At 34.4% G+C, this 21,923-nt stretch overlaps 1 protein-coding gene and 2 pseudogenes across 1 annotated transcript; 1 reads left to right on the top strand and 2 right to left on the bottom strand.

Moving 5' to 3' along the window:
- Window positions 1–14,656: 14,656 nt before the first annotated feature.
- LOC130014838 (uncharacterized) lies at window positions 14,657–16,045 on the top strand. The gene has a single exon (XM_056103788.1). It carries the CDS (start codon window positions 14,657–14,659, stop codon window positions 16,043–16,045), a length of 1,389 nt encoding a protein of 462 aa, XP_055959763.1.
- A 701-nt stretch (window positions 16,046–16,746) lies between these two features.
- On the bottom strand, window positions 16,747–17,983 carry LOC126655590 (inorganic phosphate transporter 1-4-like; annotated as a pseudogene).
- Window positions 16,747–20,881, bottom strand: LOC126657038 (pentatricopeptide repeat-containing protein At3g12770-like; annotated as a pseudogene).
- Between the last annotated feature and the right edge of the window lie 1,042 nt (window positions 20,882–21,923).

The following is a 21,923-nucleotide window of genomic DNA, read 5'->3' as shown; positions in this document are numbered from 1 at the left end:
TTTATAGCCATGTAATTAGCTGGCAATGAGGTTGAGTGGTTGAAAAACTTGTTAGTTGGTATTCTTCTGGGAATAAAACCAACTCCTTCATTGTTTATGCATTGTGATTGCCAAGCGGCAATAGCCATTGCGAAGAATAAGATTTACAATGAAAAGAATAGACATATTTGTCTAAGACATGATGTGGTAAACCAATTGCAAAAGGATAGAGTTATGTTCATTTACTATATAAAATTAAAAGTGAATTTGGATGATCCTCTAACTAAACCTTTGGAAGGAAAATGATTCTTAAAACATCAACGGGAATGGGACTTGTGCAAATTTGAGTATTGACCATGATGGTACTCTGACCTCTACGATCGGAGATTTCATGAATTTGGTTCATACGGGTAATAACAAGTCATGTGTTAATTCTGCTAATACTAAATATCAATTTAGTTCATTCCTATGATGTGAGTTGTGCTAGAATCAACTGTTTTGAAGGTGAGTTTATAACTCTTAATGATTTCATTTCCTAAATGATGGTTTAATATAGTTACTATATAAATTTGATGAAATCACCTATATAAGTATGGAATGGGACCGCTCCTATATGACTTGTGACTAATCATTAGAGCACTCATGAATATCCAGGCATGCGCACGGCCTATTAGCGCATAACCGCGTCAAGTAGCAGTTTGTGAAGGTATAATGTGATTGTTGATAATTATAACTTACAAATGCAATTTTTGGTTATACTTCGTGAGGCTTACCGTGAGTTATGACTCTTCCTTTCAGGTTTTGGTTCATAGCCTATAAGACACCGAAAATAATGTATCTTATCTGATTAGAGAAATTAATCCGGCTACGTTTTTTGAAATAAATAGGGGATTATTGTGTTTTAAGTGTTTACAAAGGTTATTTCAAAATCCAAAATTCCACATGAGAAGTTTAAACAGTCAATTTTATATTTATATATGAAAATAAATTTGTCGGGTTTTATAGGTTCATAACGCAGCGGAATTTCAAAAATTTATCTAAAAACCCAAACCAAGATCCATGTAATTCGAATTAACAGAATAAGTACTTACTTGTATGTCGAATTCAACAGCAATGTAGGAAGGAAGGAGGTGGTTCACTTTGGTGATACCTTGCCTCGGATCAGAAACGCCTCCAAAAAAACGCGTCCTCTACGAGTATCCACACGAACAGACCTTAGCCAAAACTAGTGCTTGTGTGCTATTACTATTGCTTCACAAGCAATTTAGAATTTTAGTGATTTAGTGAATAATGAATTTCGTGATCCTCAAACCAATTGCTTAATGTGTAATTATAGTGATAAACAACACTAGGGTTTGAGACAAATTCGAATTTCAATCTCATTGCAATTCTACAAGTTTATGTTTATCAAAAACTCCTTTTTGATGATCATCCATATATATTAATTACTATATTTATTATCTTCTAAAAAATAATAAATTAAGTAAAACACTTATCCTTAAATTTCGAATTAATATATATATTTATTAATATATATATATATATTACGAATTATATATACATATATATATATATATATATATATATATATTTATATATATATATATTTATATATATATATATATATATAATTAATCACTTAATCACATTGGGCTTGTACAACCCATAACTGTTTTGGGCCTGTTCTTAGTGTGCGACCCTGTAGGTTCATATAACGTTGGTAGTAGGCTCGAAATCCCTATTTCAGCCCACAAGTCATAAGTGGCCTCTAGCAAGACATTATGACTACCCAAGTTATACGAATATCGATAATCTGATTTAACCATTTATAATAATATTTTAATCCCTTTGTCACTCGATATCCAGATTGAATATAAGGCATAGTCCTGTCATCCTTATAATATTCAATCATTAGTTTTTTGACTCTAAGTAGACTGAAAATGATTACTCCTTATCAATTAGCATGGCCATGCATTTCCTTCAGTCTATCTTTTTCAAGGGGCCCATAGATATCTTACTCAAATAAATGAGGGACAAATTCCTTCTCAGTCACTCACATTTCTCACATAGTTACTTTCATATCCAATGACAATCTATTCCATTATCCTGTTAAAGATAATGTAAAACTGTATCAAAACATGAAATAGCTATGTAGAAATCCATGATGATTTCAAGGTCAAAGGATTATACTAATAGAACTGTAATTAGAATTACTTATGACAGTGATCTATGTAGTATTCTCACAGTGGGTCATCCAGTGCCTTATTTCTCAAATAGCACCTATGATTTGACTTAATATCTCATATACATGATTAGTAAAACATAATCATCAGTCAACATCATACTAGTCTCAATGTTCTATTAAGACTAGGGATAGATGGTATATATAATTCTTTTATTAAACATAAGAGTTCTACTATCAAGTCACATACTTTATGACCTTAGAAAGAATTAACCATTCAAGTATTTTAATCATTAATATAAAATGATAAAAACTGACAATCAATAAATAACAAAATGATAAAGTCAAAACATGGTCAAACATGATTGACCTAGTGCATATCACTAACAAAATTGTGGGCTCAAAAGTGTGTTGAAGAGGAAATCATGAGCTCCCCCCCCCCCCCCCCCCCCCCCCCATCTCTTTGGAGTGGGTTTGGGTGTAGAGGTGGAGGATGGATTTGGAGTGGGTTTGGCCCGAAACTCGATTAAACTCTTTTCTACACATAATTACTTTTTTATGGATTACTTTAAAAATCCATATTTTACCTAGTGTAAAATTTATTTAGGTCATTCCTCAAAATCTCTCTGATAGTTTTACTAAGAAATTAAACATTACTTTTTTTTAATCACGTTTTGATTTTTTGTTACATTAACACGTTCAAAGTTATACCCATGATCTTTGATTTTCTGCTACCAATAAATATCTACTATCTTTATTTAAACTTTAAACCTAGTGTTAGCTGGATTAGTGGAGATACTATATATATCAAATATATTATACTAATGTTACTCCTGCTTCTACTTTGCATAAGTAGAAGAGCTTGTTTTATTCTGGAGAATATGCTAATTTTAGCAAAATATTTTAAGAAAAGTGACATCTAATCACGCCTTGAAGGTGTAATAGTTTGGATTATGTCTCCCTCAAGTCGTCTTAAAGTTGTTTTTCAAGACAACAATAATATAAGAGTGGTGAGTATTTCTCGCAACGAACACATGATGGTTTTACAAATCACAAAAAATAACATTTGCTTGATTTATCTCATCGACTTGTAGAATTATGGCCACAAAAGATATTAAGCTGGATATATGGCAGAATTCAGTTGTGGAGTCAGATTCACTTTCGGCGATTAGTGGTATGGAAAGTTCAAAGCCTGATTACATCGATTTGCTTATCGATGATTATCCAAAGATGGTGAAATAGTTTTTGATTTTGTCTTATTTTTATAAGATGATATGTGAATGAAGCAACGTATTTAATAGTGCAAAATATTAATTTTACGTCAGGTTATTAGAGTTTAGAGTTTATGGTTTATAATTAAACGAAGTTGGCAAATCGGGCCATTCTCACCCTTTTGACAAAAAAAGAATGAGAAATTTAATTAATTCTAATTATCTCTAATTAATCCTAATTATAATCCTAATTAAACACACCTTAATTAAAAATCGAATTAAACTTTAATAAATCCTAATTTATCCTAAATAACTTAATTATTCCTAAATGAACCTAATTAAACAGTTACATTTGTAAGAAATTCGGGATAATTTAAAAACTAAATCCGATGACCTGACATGGAACAGACAACATGCTGCCTGATTCGCAGATCTTACTTACGAAAATAAAAATAAATTACTAACTGTTTCGCAAATTAAGTGCAATCTTCAATCACTCTTCGATCAAACTTCTTCAATCACCCGCAAACTCACAGCATCCGATTCAATCAACACTTGATAACTCCTTCTAAAAAAGAGGCAGCAAACCTTTCACAGAGAAAGGACAACAAACCTTTCATAAAGAAAGAATAAAATAAAACATTCATAAAAAAGACAAACAATAAAAAAAAACTAGTATAACTCATAGACGAATCCATTTTATTATTAAAAGATCTTCAATCTATCTTCGCTTCTTGATAACTGAATTGAGCTTCGTGATAAATTTTAATCCATCAAATAAATGAATAAGAATTGGCTATTTATTATATTCTATGAAATTAAAATAACATAAATAAAGGGGTGGCTACCGTCAACAGAAAAATTAAGTCATTAATGGCTGCCGAAGAAGAAATAAGAAAAAAGCTCTAGGCAACTAGGGTTTGTTAGAAACAAAAGAGAGAGTTTTAAACAATCTCAGATATAAATCATTTAATTAAACCCTTAATAACTCACCCTCTTCTTCTTATTCTTCTACCACCGCCCATATGCAGCTCCTCCACCGGAAACTTTTCATTTTCATCCTCTACCAAGAATGTCGTCCATCAATAACCAGTATTGCAGCAACCCGCATACCAAGCAGTGTTGTCTATCGTCGTTCGTTAGCAGCAACATTCCTCGTCTTCTTCCAGCTGAAGGGCAACAAACTGGTTTGTTTATTTGTCGTTGTCTTCTGTTGTTAGTGCTCTTCTTTTGTTGTTCATCCGATGCAGCTTGATGCTTAAGGTTAAAGGTGGCCGGTGGCAGGCAATGATTTAGATGGATTTAGGCATTCATTTAGAGTTTAGGTGTAAGTGAGGAAAAAGAGGTTAAAATATAAAAAGTACAAAAAGGTTCGTATATCTTTATTTGATGGTAAGAGTTTTGAATTGTTAAAATTGTAGGGATATAATTGAAATTTGTAAATGATTAAGTATCAATTTATGAATGAATTAAAAAAATTTGGTCTCTTTAAACAATTTTTATTTTGTAATGGAGTGTGTGTTTCACGCAAGAGGATGAGAGTTGGAAATGATCATTTTGATAAGAATTTGCCAACTTACGAGTTGTTTTTGATCAACTTTGTTTGAAAATGATTTTTTTAATCTTTTGTGCCAAGTTGAGAGGGTGAGATGATCCTTTTTTCTTTTATAAGTTATAGTTTATGATAAATTATTTAGTTTTTAGGCTTAAGCGTTTATAGTATAGACTTAAAATTTAAGGTTGCAAATTAATATTATTATTTAGGGTTTAAATTTAAGATTTTTAAATTTAGGTTAAAGAATTAGAGTTTAAAATTTAGGATTTATTTTTTGTGGTTTATGATATAGGATTTAGAGTTTATGGTTATGGATTAAGAATTAGGATTGGGATTTAAGATTTAGAGTTTAAAATCTAAAAACTATGGTATAAGTTAATATAAAAACACTTTTAATATTTTCTTTTGAAATCAATAAACCTCTCACGAAAAAATTATCTAAACTATACCTCAAATATTTTGAAAACAACTCTAATACACTCTTCTTATGAAACAAAAGGTTAACTTTGCAAGAAGGGTATAATAAAATTATTTTCAAACTTTGAGAGTACATTTCAAATAAATTTATCATGAAAGACTTATACTTCAACATAAATATTAAGGGCAAAACTTACCATTTTCCCTTTGACAAAGAACGAGTTTAGTGTCTTTAGTTAAGTCTGAAATTAGTAATATAATTTTTTATATAAATGATACGTATATCAAAAAGTCACAAGAAGTGGCAAAACCGAAACTATAAGCTTTCGCACAAAAAATGGCACACTATATTGACATTAAAAGTTACAACTTAAAGCCAAGGCCAAAATCAATAACCGATAACAAAATACAACAAGGACTCTTATAATAGTCTAGCCTGAATAGGAAAAGCTCATATTAAAATTCTTAAACAACCAAACTGCCTTACAAAAAATAGTTAAAGATATCCTTATCCAGCGTCTTATTCTGAAAAACTCTAGCATTCCTGCATTTTCAAATTTCTCAAATCATAAGCATCTAAGTTATCTGCCATAAATTTCATCAAATACCTCTCTGAATAATATTATGCCATTTAATCATAAAATCCTCCAACGACGAAAGAAAGATCCAAATCAAGTCCATTCTCTGAAATATACACATCATATATTTCTAGTATAACTACAATGAATTAAAATATGTTCTTGTGTTTCTAAAACTCCACAAAGAGAACATAACGAATATTCCTAAAAAAATAATAGAACGAATAGCCAAAAAATGAAGTGAAGATACTTTATTATGTAAAACAAGTCAAATAAAGAACTTAACTTGAGGGGGCGTTATGGATTTCCAAACACATTTATTCTTTTATATAATTTTTTACTTTTATTCTTTTATTCTAATCCAATATATTTTTTCTTTGTATATTATTATAATTAAATATATTATTTTTAAATTCATTATTTTTTATTTCAATAGGTTTAAATTTGAATATGTAAATATTTTAATTGCACATAATTTTTACTTTTCAAAATCGATTTAAATTTAATAATTTTTTATTTAAATTAAATGTATTATTGTAGACACCTATTATCTGGACAGGTAAAAAGTGATAAGAGACTGAAGCGTCCAATGATGATTTCCAGAGAAATCCATTCGGGTGACGAGCTACAGATTTGCTTGCTGGAATTCAAGCAGACGTAATTTGTACACAGCTGCAAACTTGGAGGATTAAAATGCAATTAGCCGTAAATAACCCATACAAATCCAAAGAGATTGTAGTCTTAGTCCAGAAATTGGACTAATTGCAATATCTTAGAAGTTTATGGACAAAGTTATAAGTTTTACGGATTGAAATTGACTATAACCAATCTCATGGGTCTTAGAAGCCTTTTCGACACTTTTAGGCACCAAAATTGACTTTTAGAATGTTTTTAATTAGCTAGCAAGCCAAAATCCAAAAATTAAAGTTCAAATCCTAATTAATTAATTAAAAGCTAATCCTAATATTTCTAGACTTATCACTTAAAACTTCTTTAAATCCAAACTCTAGATGGACAAGACTGTAGATAGATTTAAGCAAACCCTAACCCTAATTAGATTACTATAAATTGAACCTTAAATCAGCCTAACTAGAGGTGACACACAAACCCTAGAGAATAAGACTAAAAAAGTTGATCCCCCTTAGACTATCCATAGCCAAATATTCCACACACCACATACACAAATCACACCAATTTCCAGTCCTAAAAACACTAAAACACGTGTTAATTCTCCAAGAACGCAGCACAAGCACCAGATTCAAAGCTGGATTCCGCATCCACTTCTCCAGCAAACGAGCCAATGACTCAGACCGGTAATTCTGAGGACCCTCTTATTTATCCATTTGATTTTCCATGAATATATGTCATAATCATCATTGTATTTGTTGTATTTATGTGATTTAGGGTGTATGTTAGCTTATTTGCCAGTTTTAGCCATAAAATTGTCATGTTAGGTTCAATGATTAAATTATCAACCATGAAACCATTGAAGGCATGTTAATTAGCTGTAATTAACTGTTTTTATGCTCTTATCTAGAAACTCAATTAATTAAAACCTCTAGAATGCATGTTTCTAGATGTTTTTAGCTATTTTTGCCATGAAAAATACAAATGTAAAGTTGCTGTAGTTATATATTTTTTATTTAATCACCTTAAAACACTTCCAGGCAGTCATTTTTGAATTCCTTGTTCAATTTTATGCATTTTTGACTACTTTTGCATGAAACATGGAGCTAAAACGAGTGAGAATCGAGCTAAAAACGAACAAGAAAACTGCTGAAAAACGAGCTGCCGACTACTACCCAAAATCGCCGCTGCCACTACCAATGGTACCGCAGCTAACCACAAAAAGCTTTGTCGTGGACAATTTGTTGTGGAAGGCGATCTTGCCAATAGGTCACAAGGACAGGCGATTAGGCAAATGGAGCCCGAATTGGGAAGGGCCTTTCATGGTGACTATGGTACTGACTAACGGGGCATATGTTCTGGCCAATTTTGATGGAGCTAAGCACGATAGAGTGATCAACGGTCAATTTCTAAATAAGTACGATCCTAGCTGTTAGGAAAATATAGACCGACAATTGTTTGACGCCGCCGCGGAGTAACGATACTTAGGATGAACTTTTCGGGAAATGATGGCCGATTAGTTAGAGCGATTCGGTACGAATTGACAGATTTATGTAATATCGAATATAAAGGCCGATTCAGTTAGAATCTCGGACTGGTTCAGCCGATTCATGTTATAGTTCGGCCATAAGGACCGAAAATTGTAAGTTGAGCTTTTTCTACGGGTTCTCTGTTTTTCTCAACAATTAATAAAAAGTTGAAAGTTAAACATGAATCATTTAAAGGGTGATATATTTGTGGACCACTTCTGACAGCAAGGCCGATAAATGTATTTTGAGACATAGATAAAAGCAATAAGTTTTAATTAAAGCCAATGATATTGTGCATAAAGGTACGAAATTACAAAACCGAAAACAAATTGTTCCGGACTTCAAAAATAAAAACTGAAAATGGTTACATTAAAAAATCATCAAAAAGATCGCCCAACTCGCTCCTGAGCTGATTGTACTCTTGGCGCGCCTCCTTGTACTTTAACACCTCTTTTTACAGCCCATTCTTTAGAAGACCCTGACGCCTTTCTAAAGCAGTGCCCTCAGACATATCATCCGCCAGCCTTTTTTCTAGTTTGGATACATTCATCTCCTCAACCGAATGTGGTGATTGGGGAGCTGCTATCTTGGCCGAGATATCCTTGACCTTCTCTCTGCCGTTCTAAAGATGAGTAACATCAGCTTTCACTGATGTCTTTAGAATCTCTATCCGTTCCTTTGCCTTGTTCTCCTGGCGAATCAATTTTTCATATTCAGTCTGGACAGACACCGCCTCGGCGAAAATCATTTCAAAGACCGGCAAAGAGACGAGAATGCTGGCCCCTTTGGTTTGGCTCTTGTCGTTGAGAATACCAACAGGGGACTCGGCCAATGCGGAGACTAACTTCTTAAAAGCCGATAGATCATCCTCTGATTTGAAGAGGTTGATGCCCTTCGTCTTTAAGGCTTACATCATAAATAAGGGCTCTTTCCAATTCTCGCCCTGCTGATCGGCGACAATATCATCAACACTGGCATCTTGATGAGTTGGCTCGAGGTCGCGGTCGCTGTCAGAGTCTAAGAAGGCCATCAGCCGATACGTCATCATCTTCTGGAATTGCCTTGTCATCAAGAATCTGATAAGATCGCCCACAATAAAATATCAGCTGCCAGATAGGCTGTCAAATTTTAAAGAAAGCAAATAAAAATACCTTGGTAGCAGTCTTGTTTTTTTTATTTTCTCTGGAAAATTGAGCAGGTCCAAACCAAGTGGCAACAACATTAGGGACAGGGGCGACTCATGCAAGATCACTGATATAGTCACAGATGGAGTCTGTTTAGACTAAGTATGTTGACTAGAACGCGAGGCAGGTACTTAATTTTCCTGTTGGGTGTCGCCTCTGGATGAAGAATGACAGCTCTGAGAAGGGGTGGCCGACTTCGTATGTTGTGAAGTACCTGCAGATGGACCACTTAGAGTAGGATCAAAGAGCTTGGATCCTACAAACTCCCGGGCCGCCCTGTTCGACTTCGGCTTGGACTTCGTTCTTTTTGGTGCAGCTTTGGTCTTCGCTTTCTTAGCACGCCGAGTGTCTTCCTCATCGTCTGAGTTGATTTCTAGATCAGTCTTGGGGATGCCCACAACCAAAATAGAAAATGTCATAATAGAAGGTGATTTAGGAGCAATAATAATTGAAGTTACAATCATGCTTTACCTGGGATTTGATCATACCCAATACCAATTCATTCACTTATGGCTTCTAAGGAAGGGCATTTAAATCCAGTATATGTGACTCCCGAGACATCGTGCTTTAGGTTCGATTCGGCCAAATATAAGTTGTATGTTGGGACTAGAGGACTCCTAAACTTAAACTTAGGCCGAACGTCATTAACAAAAAAAGAATAAGGATATTGACCACTATACTTTTCCCTCCATACAAGTTTCATCTTTTTATAATATTTTCGTTTGGCCTGAGCCCTAAATTGTTGCATTTTAAGGTTCATGGCAGGACGATCATAAGGGTCGTATTTAAACTTGTAAAAACGCTAAAATTTTCTAATTTCATATTTATGAGTTGTATACCTGTGAATGTGGGGCGTTTAGGGGCCTGTAAAAGAAACAAATCGGCATGAGTAGGATTTGTGGATAAAGGGGGAAAAGAAAATTCATGGAGGGTGAGAATTTGTTTTGGCGAATGTGGACGATCAATTTCTAAGGCAGGTGGAAGATAAGATTTGTTCAGGCGAGACAGGTATTGAAGGTCACGAAAAGAGGCGAGTTTTGGATTATAGGTCCCGTAATTGTTGAAGGTGGTCAAAAAAGGACAGGGAATGCCCTGGCAAAGGCTGAATTGGCGAGAATCATAGTTGGGAGAATATACTTTTACGCCACTGTTTTTATAGCTAAGCCCTAGGACGAGATTTTTGGATTTTTGGGCATTTCCCCAATATGGAGCACTCTAGATGAGCTCCTCATCGGCCAAATTTTTTTCGGTGTGCTCACCATCCCAACCAAAAACGAGCATTTTAGGCAAATACTTTGACTAGAGGGCTGAACAGAACAGCGCAGGCGATCTTACTGAGATGTCATTAAATATGGTGAGTACGTCAATGATGTTTAGAAGAGGAGTTGCAGTCGAAATCAAAGAGAATCCAAGGTAATCCATCTTCAGTGGAGGTCCATGGATGAAAAGCTCAGGGACCTGTTTGGCAATTGAAAGTCCTTTTCTGTATAGGCGAGTCAGTATTCTATAGGTCAAGACCATAGGGAGCCAGGTCATTCAAAGCGTGGTAGAGATATGCCAGCATGAACTCGCCCAAGTTGCATCTCCTTCCTTCGGCCCAGACTACGGTGAGCAGGTCACATTCATGAGTAACTCGGAAGGAAGCCGTGTAGATAACATATTTGGCGATGAACAAAGCAAGGAAGGCTATGTGTTCTCTGTATTCCGGTACGGCTGTGTCGGCCATGAATAACTTGATAAAAGTGTCGTAGTTCCTTCGCGACTTGGTAAGTATTAACTTGGGTATAATGGCTTTGTGATTGGGAGTGATGCGCTCGTCGTTGAGAGGGATATTGAGAATGAGGGCGAGATCCAAAAGCGTGACAGTCATAGGTCAGGTTCTGAAGCAGAAGCAGTTGACAACACTAGACCAGTATAGGGAGACTCCTATAATGTAGTGTTTGCCGATAGGGCGACTAGCCTTGCAAAGATCGATGAGATTATAAATACTCACTACTTTCCAAACAAGGCCGAACTGTGCTTTGAGTCTAACTGCCCAGTTCTAGAATCCTGCGTGCTCTATCGACCAGTTTCTGAAGATTGCGTCCACCCAGATAAAGGATTGATGAGGTTGGGCAAAATATGGCGGTACCCCGTAATGGAAAGGAATCGCAACTTCACACAGTTTGTTGGGCGATGTCAGTATCATCCCAACACAAATTTGGTTATCTCCAGCATTGGTTAATACCTTGAAATCGGTGGTAGGAGTAGAGGAGCGGATAACGGCAATTTTTGAGGTTACTTTTGCTACGAGGTTGGTGTTCTGAGCAGTAATTGGAAGCTGGCAAAAAGAGATCGCCTGTAAGCAGAAAGATAGACGAAAATTAAAAATAAAAGGACAAGTGCTTACCAATGTTCTTGAGTTAGGAGAGAGATGAGAGAGAAAGAGCTCTGAAAATTGTAAAAATTTTGATAATGAGTGAAGAACTTACGATTTTCCTTAAAAGTGAATTTGATGGGGGGTAACCGAAGAGTTCATGGGTAACATCATGGGTTAGTGAAATAACAGCTCTTGCTGACGTGGGGTTGAGGGGGTACCGAACGGTCAATAGATGCGCACACCGTGGGCTAGGAAGAAACGGGCTGCAGGTGAACATGATTCAATGGGCTACCATGGACCGAATAGAACAAGCTCAAAATTGTTATTTTAGGCTTGTTGGGTACACCGGCCTAAAAAAGATATGGGTCAGAGTATTGCGTGGGCTTATTTAGGGTTTCAGACCCAACGAAAGCTTCTAGATTAGTTTTTCTGATGTTTGAATAAGAGTTCTAAACTCAATAGGACTGTTTCTTTTTAGGAATATTAGTTAGACTTAGTTTAGGAGTCTTGGTTTTAGTGGAGCTATAAATAGCTCAGGGCATTCATTATTATGTATCATCAATCAATTAATCAAAAAACCAGGCCCAATGTTTTTTTTATCCCGCAATCCCCAGATTGTTTTAATTTAGGAGTAGTTTTGATATTAATCTTGCATGAGTTTTTTTAACTCCCATATTAATTCTGTTAGTTTATTTGGTTAAGTTTTTTAACCAAAAAAACGCTGTAAATATCTTTTCGCAAATTTGTTAAAGTATCAAATGTCGAACCGATCTCATCTATCAAGAATAATTTCGGGCAAACAAGTATATATTTAAAGCTTAAGGTTGACAATTAATAGTTTGTTATTTAGGGTTTAATAGATTTTAGAATTTAGGTTAAGGAATTGAGGATTAAAGTTTAGGATTTATTGTTTATGGTTTATGATTTAGGATTTAGAGTTTATGGTTATGAATTAAGAATTAAGATTGGGATTCAAAATTTAGAGTTTGAAATCTAAAAACTACGTTATAGGTTAATATAAAAACACTTTTAATTTTTTTTTAAATCAACAAACCTGTTATGAAATATTTATCTAAAATATACCTCTAATGTGTTGAAAACAACTCAAATACACCCTTCTTATGAAACGGAAAGTTAACTTTGTGAGAAGGGCATAATAAAACCGTTGGGTTTTTGACAAATTTGTTCCACCTCTTTTATACAAATTCCGGATTTGTGTCCCTAGGCTAAAAGAATTTAAATTTATGCCTGGAGACCCACCGGCCCACAATAAGCCAATACGGACTGGTACCGGCCCGCAATGGCTTATTGCGGGCCTCTTAATCCAGCTGATTAGCTAATTAGTTGAATTAAGAGGCAGCCCGCAATAAGCCTTTGCGGACTCCTTTATCGATTAATCCCATGTTGCAGCACATAGTCAACTATATTCATTTTCTTTCTATTTTGTGTTGCTTTTTTTAGTGCCTTGTTTGGACTTTGAAAATTTAGCTTATAAATGCATCAATCCCATTATTTCATTGCTTTCCGATTTATACAAAATAATGGCTTTCCGAAATTTATACAAGTTTTTTCTTAAATTTTGAAAACCAAAATTTCATTGCCTGTAGATTCAAAGATATTGAATTTCATAAATTGTATTGTCTTTATTGTAATATTTATCTCAAACATTTATTTATAAACAATTTAAAATACAATACATATTATAGTTTTTTTAATGGCTTGATCATTTAAAAATATTTCATATTTTTTATTTTTTTTGTTTAAACCCTAAATTTTTAAAATTGTCAAGTTTAACTCATTTTTTAATTTTCTGTTTTAAATGCATCCATTTTTCAAATTGGAGTTTTTTAAACTTGGAATAAGATTCAATATTCCTTTACATTTTACACATAGCCTCAATTTCAATGTAAGTTTTATAATATTAGAAGTTTATTTAGTTTAAGTGTCGAATATGAACCAATGGAAAAACTCCAATTTAAAAAATAAATATATCTGGAACTAAAAATTAAAAAATGAGTTAAGATTAACGACTTTAAAAACTTGGGATATAAATAAAAAAAGTCAAAATAGTAAAATATTTTAAATGATTAAACATTTTTATACCTTTATTATTAAAACTTTAGAAGCATCAGAAATTTTAATTTAAAATATAATTCACAAAAGTATATCATTATTTGTTTTGAACTAAATAGATTTTTAAATTTAATTTTATGATTAAAAGTTGAACAATGAAAATAAAAAGTCAGATATAAAGTGTTTCAGAAATTGAGTTTAAAGGAAATCAAAAATATTGAGTGAATTCTAAAAATAATGAAAATGTTCTGGTTCGAATATAAAGTGTCTAGTTAAGTGTAAAATTAGCAATACAATTTTTTTTACTTTTATTCTTTTATTCTAATCAAATAAATTTTTTCTTTATATATTATTATAATCAAATACTTTTTTTTATTTCAATAAATTAATTTTCAATATGTAAATATTTTAATTGCATAATCAACTATGTAGTAACTACAAATATTTTTTAATCTTTTATTCTAATCAAATATATTTTTTCTTTATATATTATAATAATCAAATACATTATTTTTTATTTCAATAAATTAAATTTCTAATGTGTAAATATTTTAATTGCATAATCAATTAGTAACCACAAATATTTTTTAGTTAATTTTTACTTTTCAAATTTGATTTAATATAATAATTTTTTTATTCAAATTAAATGTATTACTCCCTCATTCAATTATATTCTACCTTTTAATTATTAAATAATTAATACAACTGATAAGATTATTTAAATAATTTATTTTAACAATTAATAAATATACAATTAATCTATAGGAGCGTTCCTATTTCCACAAGGATTTTGGTATCCTGATGGAAGAAGGAAATACTAGACAGACAAGAAAAAAAACTATATATACATTGTCTTCCTTATGTTAAGGGTTCACAAAAATCTGAAGGTCTGCTCTGTTCTTTTTTTCTTTCTTCGCAAAAACCCTAAAACACTCTCCAAATTCACAGTTTGCATTAGAAAGATGACGAGGTTAACCAAAAAGCAAGTTGAGAAGATAAATGCTGCTTCTGAACTCAGTGACGATGGACAGGAAGTGCATGAGAGTTTTCTTGATGATCAAGAAAAGACAGAAACAAATAAGCAAAGTTGTGAGGGGAAGCCAAGAAACGGGCGAATGGGCAGCCGCGTCAGTAGTCGAAAATTTGTTGTGGTTACTGATAACGATGGTAATGAGAGTCTTCAAACTGCGCCTCAATCGCTAGAGGATCATTTGATTCAGCTGTCTCATTATAAAGGTAAACCAAGAGGCGATTGTGCATTGTCGGCTATTGCTGAGGCTCTAAACAAGGAAGTGAGAGTTGAATTTGTTGACAAGAATTATGCTACGCTGTTGTATGTTTGCCTATTCTGCATAACCAATAGGAAAGGTTGTGCGAGAGAGTTATTATTGGCATCCCAAGTAATTGGATTGTTGGGGATGATTGTGGAAGACGAGGACTGTGCACATGAGATTTATCGAGACTTTATTACTCTATTTTTAGAGGATCTTGTTTCTGATTCCAAGAAGATAAAGATTTTGGATTCTTTGGCCATTGTAACTTTTTTCGGTGCCAAGAATGTTGAGGAGACAGAAAAAGCTATGCACATCATATGGAATTTCCTGATTGGCCACAAGCATTCGGCAACTGCTCTAGCTGCAGCAATTTCTGCTTGGTCCTTTCTTCTTTCCTCAATGGAAGGTTGGAAGATTAATCAAAACTACTGGAAAGGCGCAATTGCGTACCTGTCAAATCTGCTGGAGGAGGATGATGATGAATGTGTCTATGTCGCGGCAGCTGAGGCATTGGCGCTGATATTCGAGACTGATAGCATAGACAAGTTCTCAACTGACGATTCGTTCAAACAGGGGTTGAAAGAAAGCATAACAGAAAAGCTGAGGTGCCAGGCTATGAAAGCAACTGAAAATGTGGAAAAACAAGACGCAATAAAGGATATTTTGGAACATTTTGAGGCTGCAGGTATATCCTCGGAAGCATATGCAGAATTTGGAGGAGATGAACTGGTGTTGTCGACATGGACTCAGAGAATACAGCTGAAGTTTGTCAAGAGTTTTCTCGGAGAAGATGGATTTGCTAGGCATATGAAAGAAAATGAAATCCTGCAGTCTGTTTTCGAGTTTACACCCGTTGATGATTATTCTAGAGATAAAGTTTGCTCACCGGAGAGAACAGAGATGACTCTTCGCTTCTTCGAGAAGATAGACTGCTCGATGCTATCTTTCATGAGCAAAGAGAAGAAACAGCTCCTCAAGAGAATGACATTGTCGTCCAACTCTTGCTTGAATAAGGCCAGGACTCGATTACTGAACAAGCAGAGAATGCTACAGTTAGGGAATGACTATGAAGATTAAAGGAACTCAAACTACATGATTGTTGATAGCATTCAACTGAGTTAGTTTTGTAATTTCATTTTGTTTCAGTTGTTTAGTTTGTTAGAAACAGCACAATATATTTAAATTTTAATTTTACCTTTACAATCACACAGTAACTATTGTCAGTTCTACTAACTTTCTATACCAAGCTAATACATTACAGCAAATTTCTAGCATAGGCACCTGCTTCATTCATCATTACCTATCTGCTTCATTGAAGACAAATATAGCAAATATAAATCTGATAAATTTAACAAAAATAGCTTAAATTAGTAGAAGAATTGAAATAAGCAAAAGCCGAAAAAGGACAAACTCAGATGAGTATTGCAAAAATCAAATCCAACCATGAAATGAAACCACCACCAGCAGCCAGTAGCTCAGCTAGCTTGGCAGTCATCAAATTTACCTCACTGTCACCAACATTCTCACTAACCTCATAGTCACCAACAGACTCCTCAACCATCACTTCACAAACTCTCCTGTTTCATACCAATAATACATTACAGGAAGTATTGATATTTGCTGAGATCAAATAAATAACAACCTGCACAATCTTAGCTAATTAGATACACCATAAAAATTACAAATTTAGCTAATTAGATACACCATAAAAATTATAAATGCATGAGTTTTATACTAAAACCGCATGGGTTTTATTTGGAGCGAGATCAAATCAAAAGTAGTAGAAACTAAGAAACTAACATTCAGCAACAAGATCAAACACATAGACAATTAACATGCGTTTTGTACATATATATCACCCCATATCAGAATGTGGACATATAAAAAAATCAAACTTTCAGTCACTTGCCCCCAAACAACAAAGAAAAATTCATTTCATATATTTCAGAAATGCCTCTAGATTTAAACAGCAAAGGAACAATGTTTGACAAAAATTGCTCACTGATGGGATTGCTACAGTAGCCTCTGTGGATGAAATACAATACACAAAAAAACATTGTAGTGGATCGCATTTTATGGGTTTTACAGGTGGAATCCACCCAATGGCGCTAAAGATACCCTTTTGGAATAGATTTTGGCTGTAGAATGCAACGTCGAGCAAGAACTATGTTGGTGTCGTGCCAAGCAAGTGTAGTCTGTGGCGATGAAGAAAGTGTATAGAAACAAACCAAATCTGTTGGCTTCATCTTGAGAAATCTCCTCAGCATTTGGCTCTTCTGCCTCGAGATCCACCTGCAAAATTTTCAACATGTCAGAAGCAGCCTGTTTTGCATTTTGGTGGCAAGGGCTGTATAACGAGCAGTTTCAGGCATCTTCATCCTCCAATAGTAGGTAAGTGCAGCAGGGATTGCTCTAACCATCAATTATACGCCAGTTCCGCTTGTGATTCATATAGTTGATGCAATTGCATCAAACTCGTAAAGCAGGAGCATCAAACCTGGCCTTAAAGCCGACGATATAATTATTGTAAAAATCCCTCCAGCTAAAATTCCAAACCCCTGTATAGAAAATACAGCCGCAATAAACGCACTCCTAGTCTTCTTGTTAGCATACTCGGACATGATCGTAGCCGAAAGTGGCTAATCCCCGCCGATGCCAAAACCGAGCCAGAATCGGAAGAAGCAAAGGGTTGCCATTACGGACTTAGGACTGTGGTCAAAAGATAGACCTGAAGCCACCAAACAAATCACCATATGTATAAGAGTCATGCCATAGCCTTTCTTCCTCCCCATCTTGTCACCGAGCCAACTGACGAAGAGCTTAACAGCAGCTACATTAGGAGGCAAAGTTCCAACCATCAGATGGTAGTATATGCGGCCGAGCAATTTCATCACCAGATATATGCAAAACAGGTCGTATACATCGGTGAAATTTCCCATTAATTCCGGCTATGATTATCGCAGAGAAGTGGGACCATTGTGATTTTGCAACATCAAGAGCATTTAGAACTTGTAATTATTAGCCATGACTAGCTAGCTACTTCAATTCACAAGCTTTTCACTATGCAAAGGATTAATAAACAAAAAGTAAGAACTTGATAAATATGGTAAGTATTCGGATTCTTTTCATACAAATTTATAGAGAGAACATAACTCTAGTTTCCACAATATTTTAAAGAAACAGAATTTCTAGTCAACTAAAGAGATCAACTGCTCCATAAATTTCTTAAATCAGTGTTGATTGGAAAGTCTAAACTAACTCAGCTTTCAGGTCATTTTCATGCATACTGTTACTCTACTTGCAGCATTAGCTTTCATTTGCAACTGCTGCTTGTGTTACTAACTGACAACAAAACTTCCAATATTTGAACCTGGACTGACGTTTACTCCTAAATGCTATAAACTTAACTTTAAAATATTCAAAAAAATAGTAATTTTGATGTTCAGCATATTTATAAACAATGACAAGGATCTGGGAACTGCAAGATAACCATAGATTTATCACCCGACAAAGTACAAAAAATAACTTCGAAGTGAATATAGAATCAGGAAGGAATAAAGATCAAAATAATATCCAAATGCATTGGGTAATGAAGTAAATGAGTTTCATGGCGAGGTGACATATATAGACTCTTCAGTTGGGTTCAACACTAACATCAAGTGAGACTTTTATAAGCCATCGCAGCATCGATTTCATCACTTCTATAAACCATCAAAATGATAATAAAAGAATACAATAACATAAAATTAGACAAAAGAAGCATAAGTTATTGAACTGGAAACAAACCATGATGTGGAAGAAGAAGAATCAAAAACTCTGACAATAACCAGCACCATCTTCATTCCAATGAAAGTAGTGTTGTCAGTAGTAACAAACTTAAGAACAACCCAACATTCTCACTAACCTCATTGTCAGTAGCAGGCTCCTCAACCACCACTGCACAAACTCCACCATATCTAACAGTCCTCTCCATCTCCCAAAGGCAAATGATTTGCATCAGCCTTTCCAGAGAGAACTAAGGAATCAACAGCAGCAATGTGGCTAATGTTCATTAATTATAACGAGAAGTTTTTAGAATCGCATATCTTTGCATACAATTTGTGTGGCTATGCAAATGCCAACAATTTCCAGTGTCCCCCATTTGTACACGACACTTCACTGCACATATTTCCTAAAGAATTATACTTGACTCAATGCCATAAATTTAAAGGTTGGTTGGTCAAACACTGGGATTTGCTAGCTCTTATCCTTGATAAATAAGAAGATTTAGGCATTTCTATCACCAATGATCTCCACGTGAATAATCTCCATAATTAAAATGATGAAAACGATTCGCATCTCTTACAACTATTTTCCTATCCACGATCTTCAACATAAGCTTGATTGCTGCATGATAGTTTTCACAAGCCGGAGATTCTCAGTGATCTGAAGTATAGTTCCAAGAGGAGTACTGATAAGCCCATAAGCAATTGTTAGACACTCACTATGATTACAAAGTGACTCCTCAATTTCTTTGTCAGTTAAATCAGGCAGAACAGATTCCTTGTTGGTGACAAATCCAGCTTCCTTTAACCTTGTCTCTAATTTTTAAGCTCCTCAAAAAATTCTTTGGATCTTGGATGTGACATATCTCCAAATCGAAATGCTTGAGGCTTTCCATTGATCTTAATCATACTTTGGTCTATATACTTACTCAGTCCTTTCTCTTTATTAGCACCCGTACTTTTGCAACATGATCCCACAAAGAAGCGGAAGCATAAAAATTTGGCAGCTGAACAGAATGTCCTGTGTTATATGGATCTAAAGAGAAAAGCTCCTTGGCAGCAGATTTTCCTAGTGTGACATTGCGATGAATTTTGCATGCAATTAAAAATGCTCCCCATACCCTTACATGTGGTTCAATTGGCATGTTTCTAAGAAAACTAAAAGCTCTATCTAAATGCCTTTTACGTCCAAGAGGATCAACAACACAGGCATAGTGCTGGTGGGATGGCTCAATCCCATAGTCTCTTATGCAGTGGAAGAGTTCCCATCCTTCTTCTACAAGACCTGAATTTTTGCATGCTGTGAGAACCCCAACATAGGTGGCATCATTTGGGTGCACCCCAACTTTCTTCATCGCCTCAAAAAAATCAATGGATTCTGGGCCACGACCATGCAATCCATATCCCATGATCATTGAACACCATAGAACAACATCTTTATCCAATTCTTTATCAAAAACATCACGAGCCAACATATCAATGAGGGAAGAGCTAACAAAAGCATCATTTCTCTACTCAGTCCTACTGATATATCATATAATCACTCACCCATTCTTCACATAACCAGAAATCATTGCATTCCACAAGATCAAATTTGGATTCTTTACCTGATTAAAAAGATAACCTAGTAAACTTAACTTGGCCACATTTTGCATACATAGAAGACCCATTTTAATCACACGGCCATGAATAGACTTTCTGTATTGTAAGTATATGCCTTAAGGACACTAACAAGTGCAATCCAATAAGGTTTGGCATCAGCTTTATCTATTCTGAGCATAACCAGAAATAATAGAAGTCCAAGATACAATGCTCCTATCATTTAATCTATCAAAAACAACATTCGCAAGTAAAACCTGATGGCATTTTGCATAAAAAGCTATGTCCCATTATGAACAAACACATCAGCCTCAAACCAATGTCTAAATACATGTGCATGTACTCTTGTCCCAACATCACCAAAAAAGTCTTGCCTCGAATAACATCTAATAACCGCATTCCACAAAAACACATCTGGTTCAGGAACATTATCAAACATCTCACGTGCATTACAAATTTCTCCAAGATTCACGAGTTTACTAATTAAGAAGCCATTGTACTGCAATTGAGAAACAAACAACTGAGCATCGATTTGATTTAATAAGAAGGGTCAATTTTAAAGCTTAAATGGTGAATATTAAAGGAAAACTTAAAATGGGGAGAGGTAGAGTAAGAAATATTTTTCAATCAAAGTAAAAGATTCAGAGCCATGAATTTGAAGCATTATGTTGCTATCGTAGGAACTAACAGAGCTAACTGTATAAGTAACCAACCAACTCAACTAACTAGTAGCCGTTTTTATAAATTTGTAAATTTAAATTTAAAACACCTCCCTATTGTTTGCCCAACTTTCTATTTAGCCACTTAATTGAAAGCCCTTTCAATATTTATGTGTTTTTTGTTTATAATGGACTACTATTTACCGCCCCTAGATTACTAGGTACTGCCTCACTTTTTTACCTAAATACCCTTCCCTACCCTTTTACCTTTTCTTGATTGTAAAACTCATGTTCAAATCCTCTCAACTAATATTCAAACACAAAGAACGGATCCGAAAAAATTCGGGTGAAAATGTCGGAATCTAACCAAGAAAGAGGACGAGATCTCCCGGTAAGTGTTCGTTTTTTTTTCGCAATTTTTTCTTGGGGGACGTCAATTTAGATGCGCCGGTCCATAATTTTTTCCAAAAAAAATCAAAAAACTTATGAAAAAAATCAATAAAAAAAATTACCTCAATAGTTTATCCGGATTCTTGATACACGTTTCCCGAAAAATTGGAATCGTAATCAATCATTACAGTTTCGGGATTCGAATTAGATTGAGAGAAAAAATTATTGTGTTTTGGTTAAAAGGGCAAGGAGGTAATTTAAAGGGGTGGTACCTAGTAAATAGGGGAGATATGTAGTAAAACCCTTTTTGATATCAATAATTAAGTATAATTAATGTTAAGGTTTATCATTTGAGGAACGTATTAAATAAAAAGGTCTAGGGACTTATTAATAATATTCTAAAGCCTTATATAAACTTAAAATGTAAATCAATAAAGATAGAAGAAAGTAATATTACCAAAGATAGAAATTCAAGTTGGTATCAGAGCAAAACTCTATTGATTGCTACAATGCGCGCGGTTGCTACAATAAACGACCGCAACA

Source organism: Mercurialis annua, linkage group LG7 (assembly GCF_937616625.2).
Source record: "Mercurialis annua linkage group LG7, ddMerAnnu1.2, whole genome shotgun sequence".
Taxonomy (NCBI): Eukaryota; Viridiplantae; Streptophyta; class Magnoliopsida; order Malpighiales; family Euphorbiaceae; genus Mercurialis; species Mercurialis annua.
Note: the sequence above shows the minus strand (reverse complement) of the source record. Positions and strands in the feature narration are given on the sequence as shown.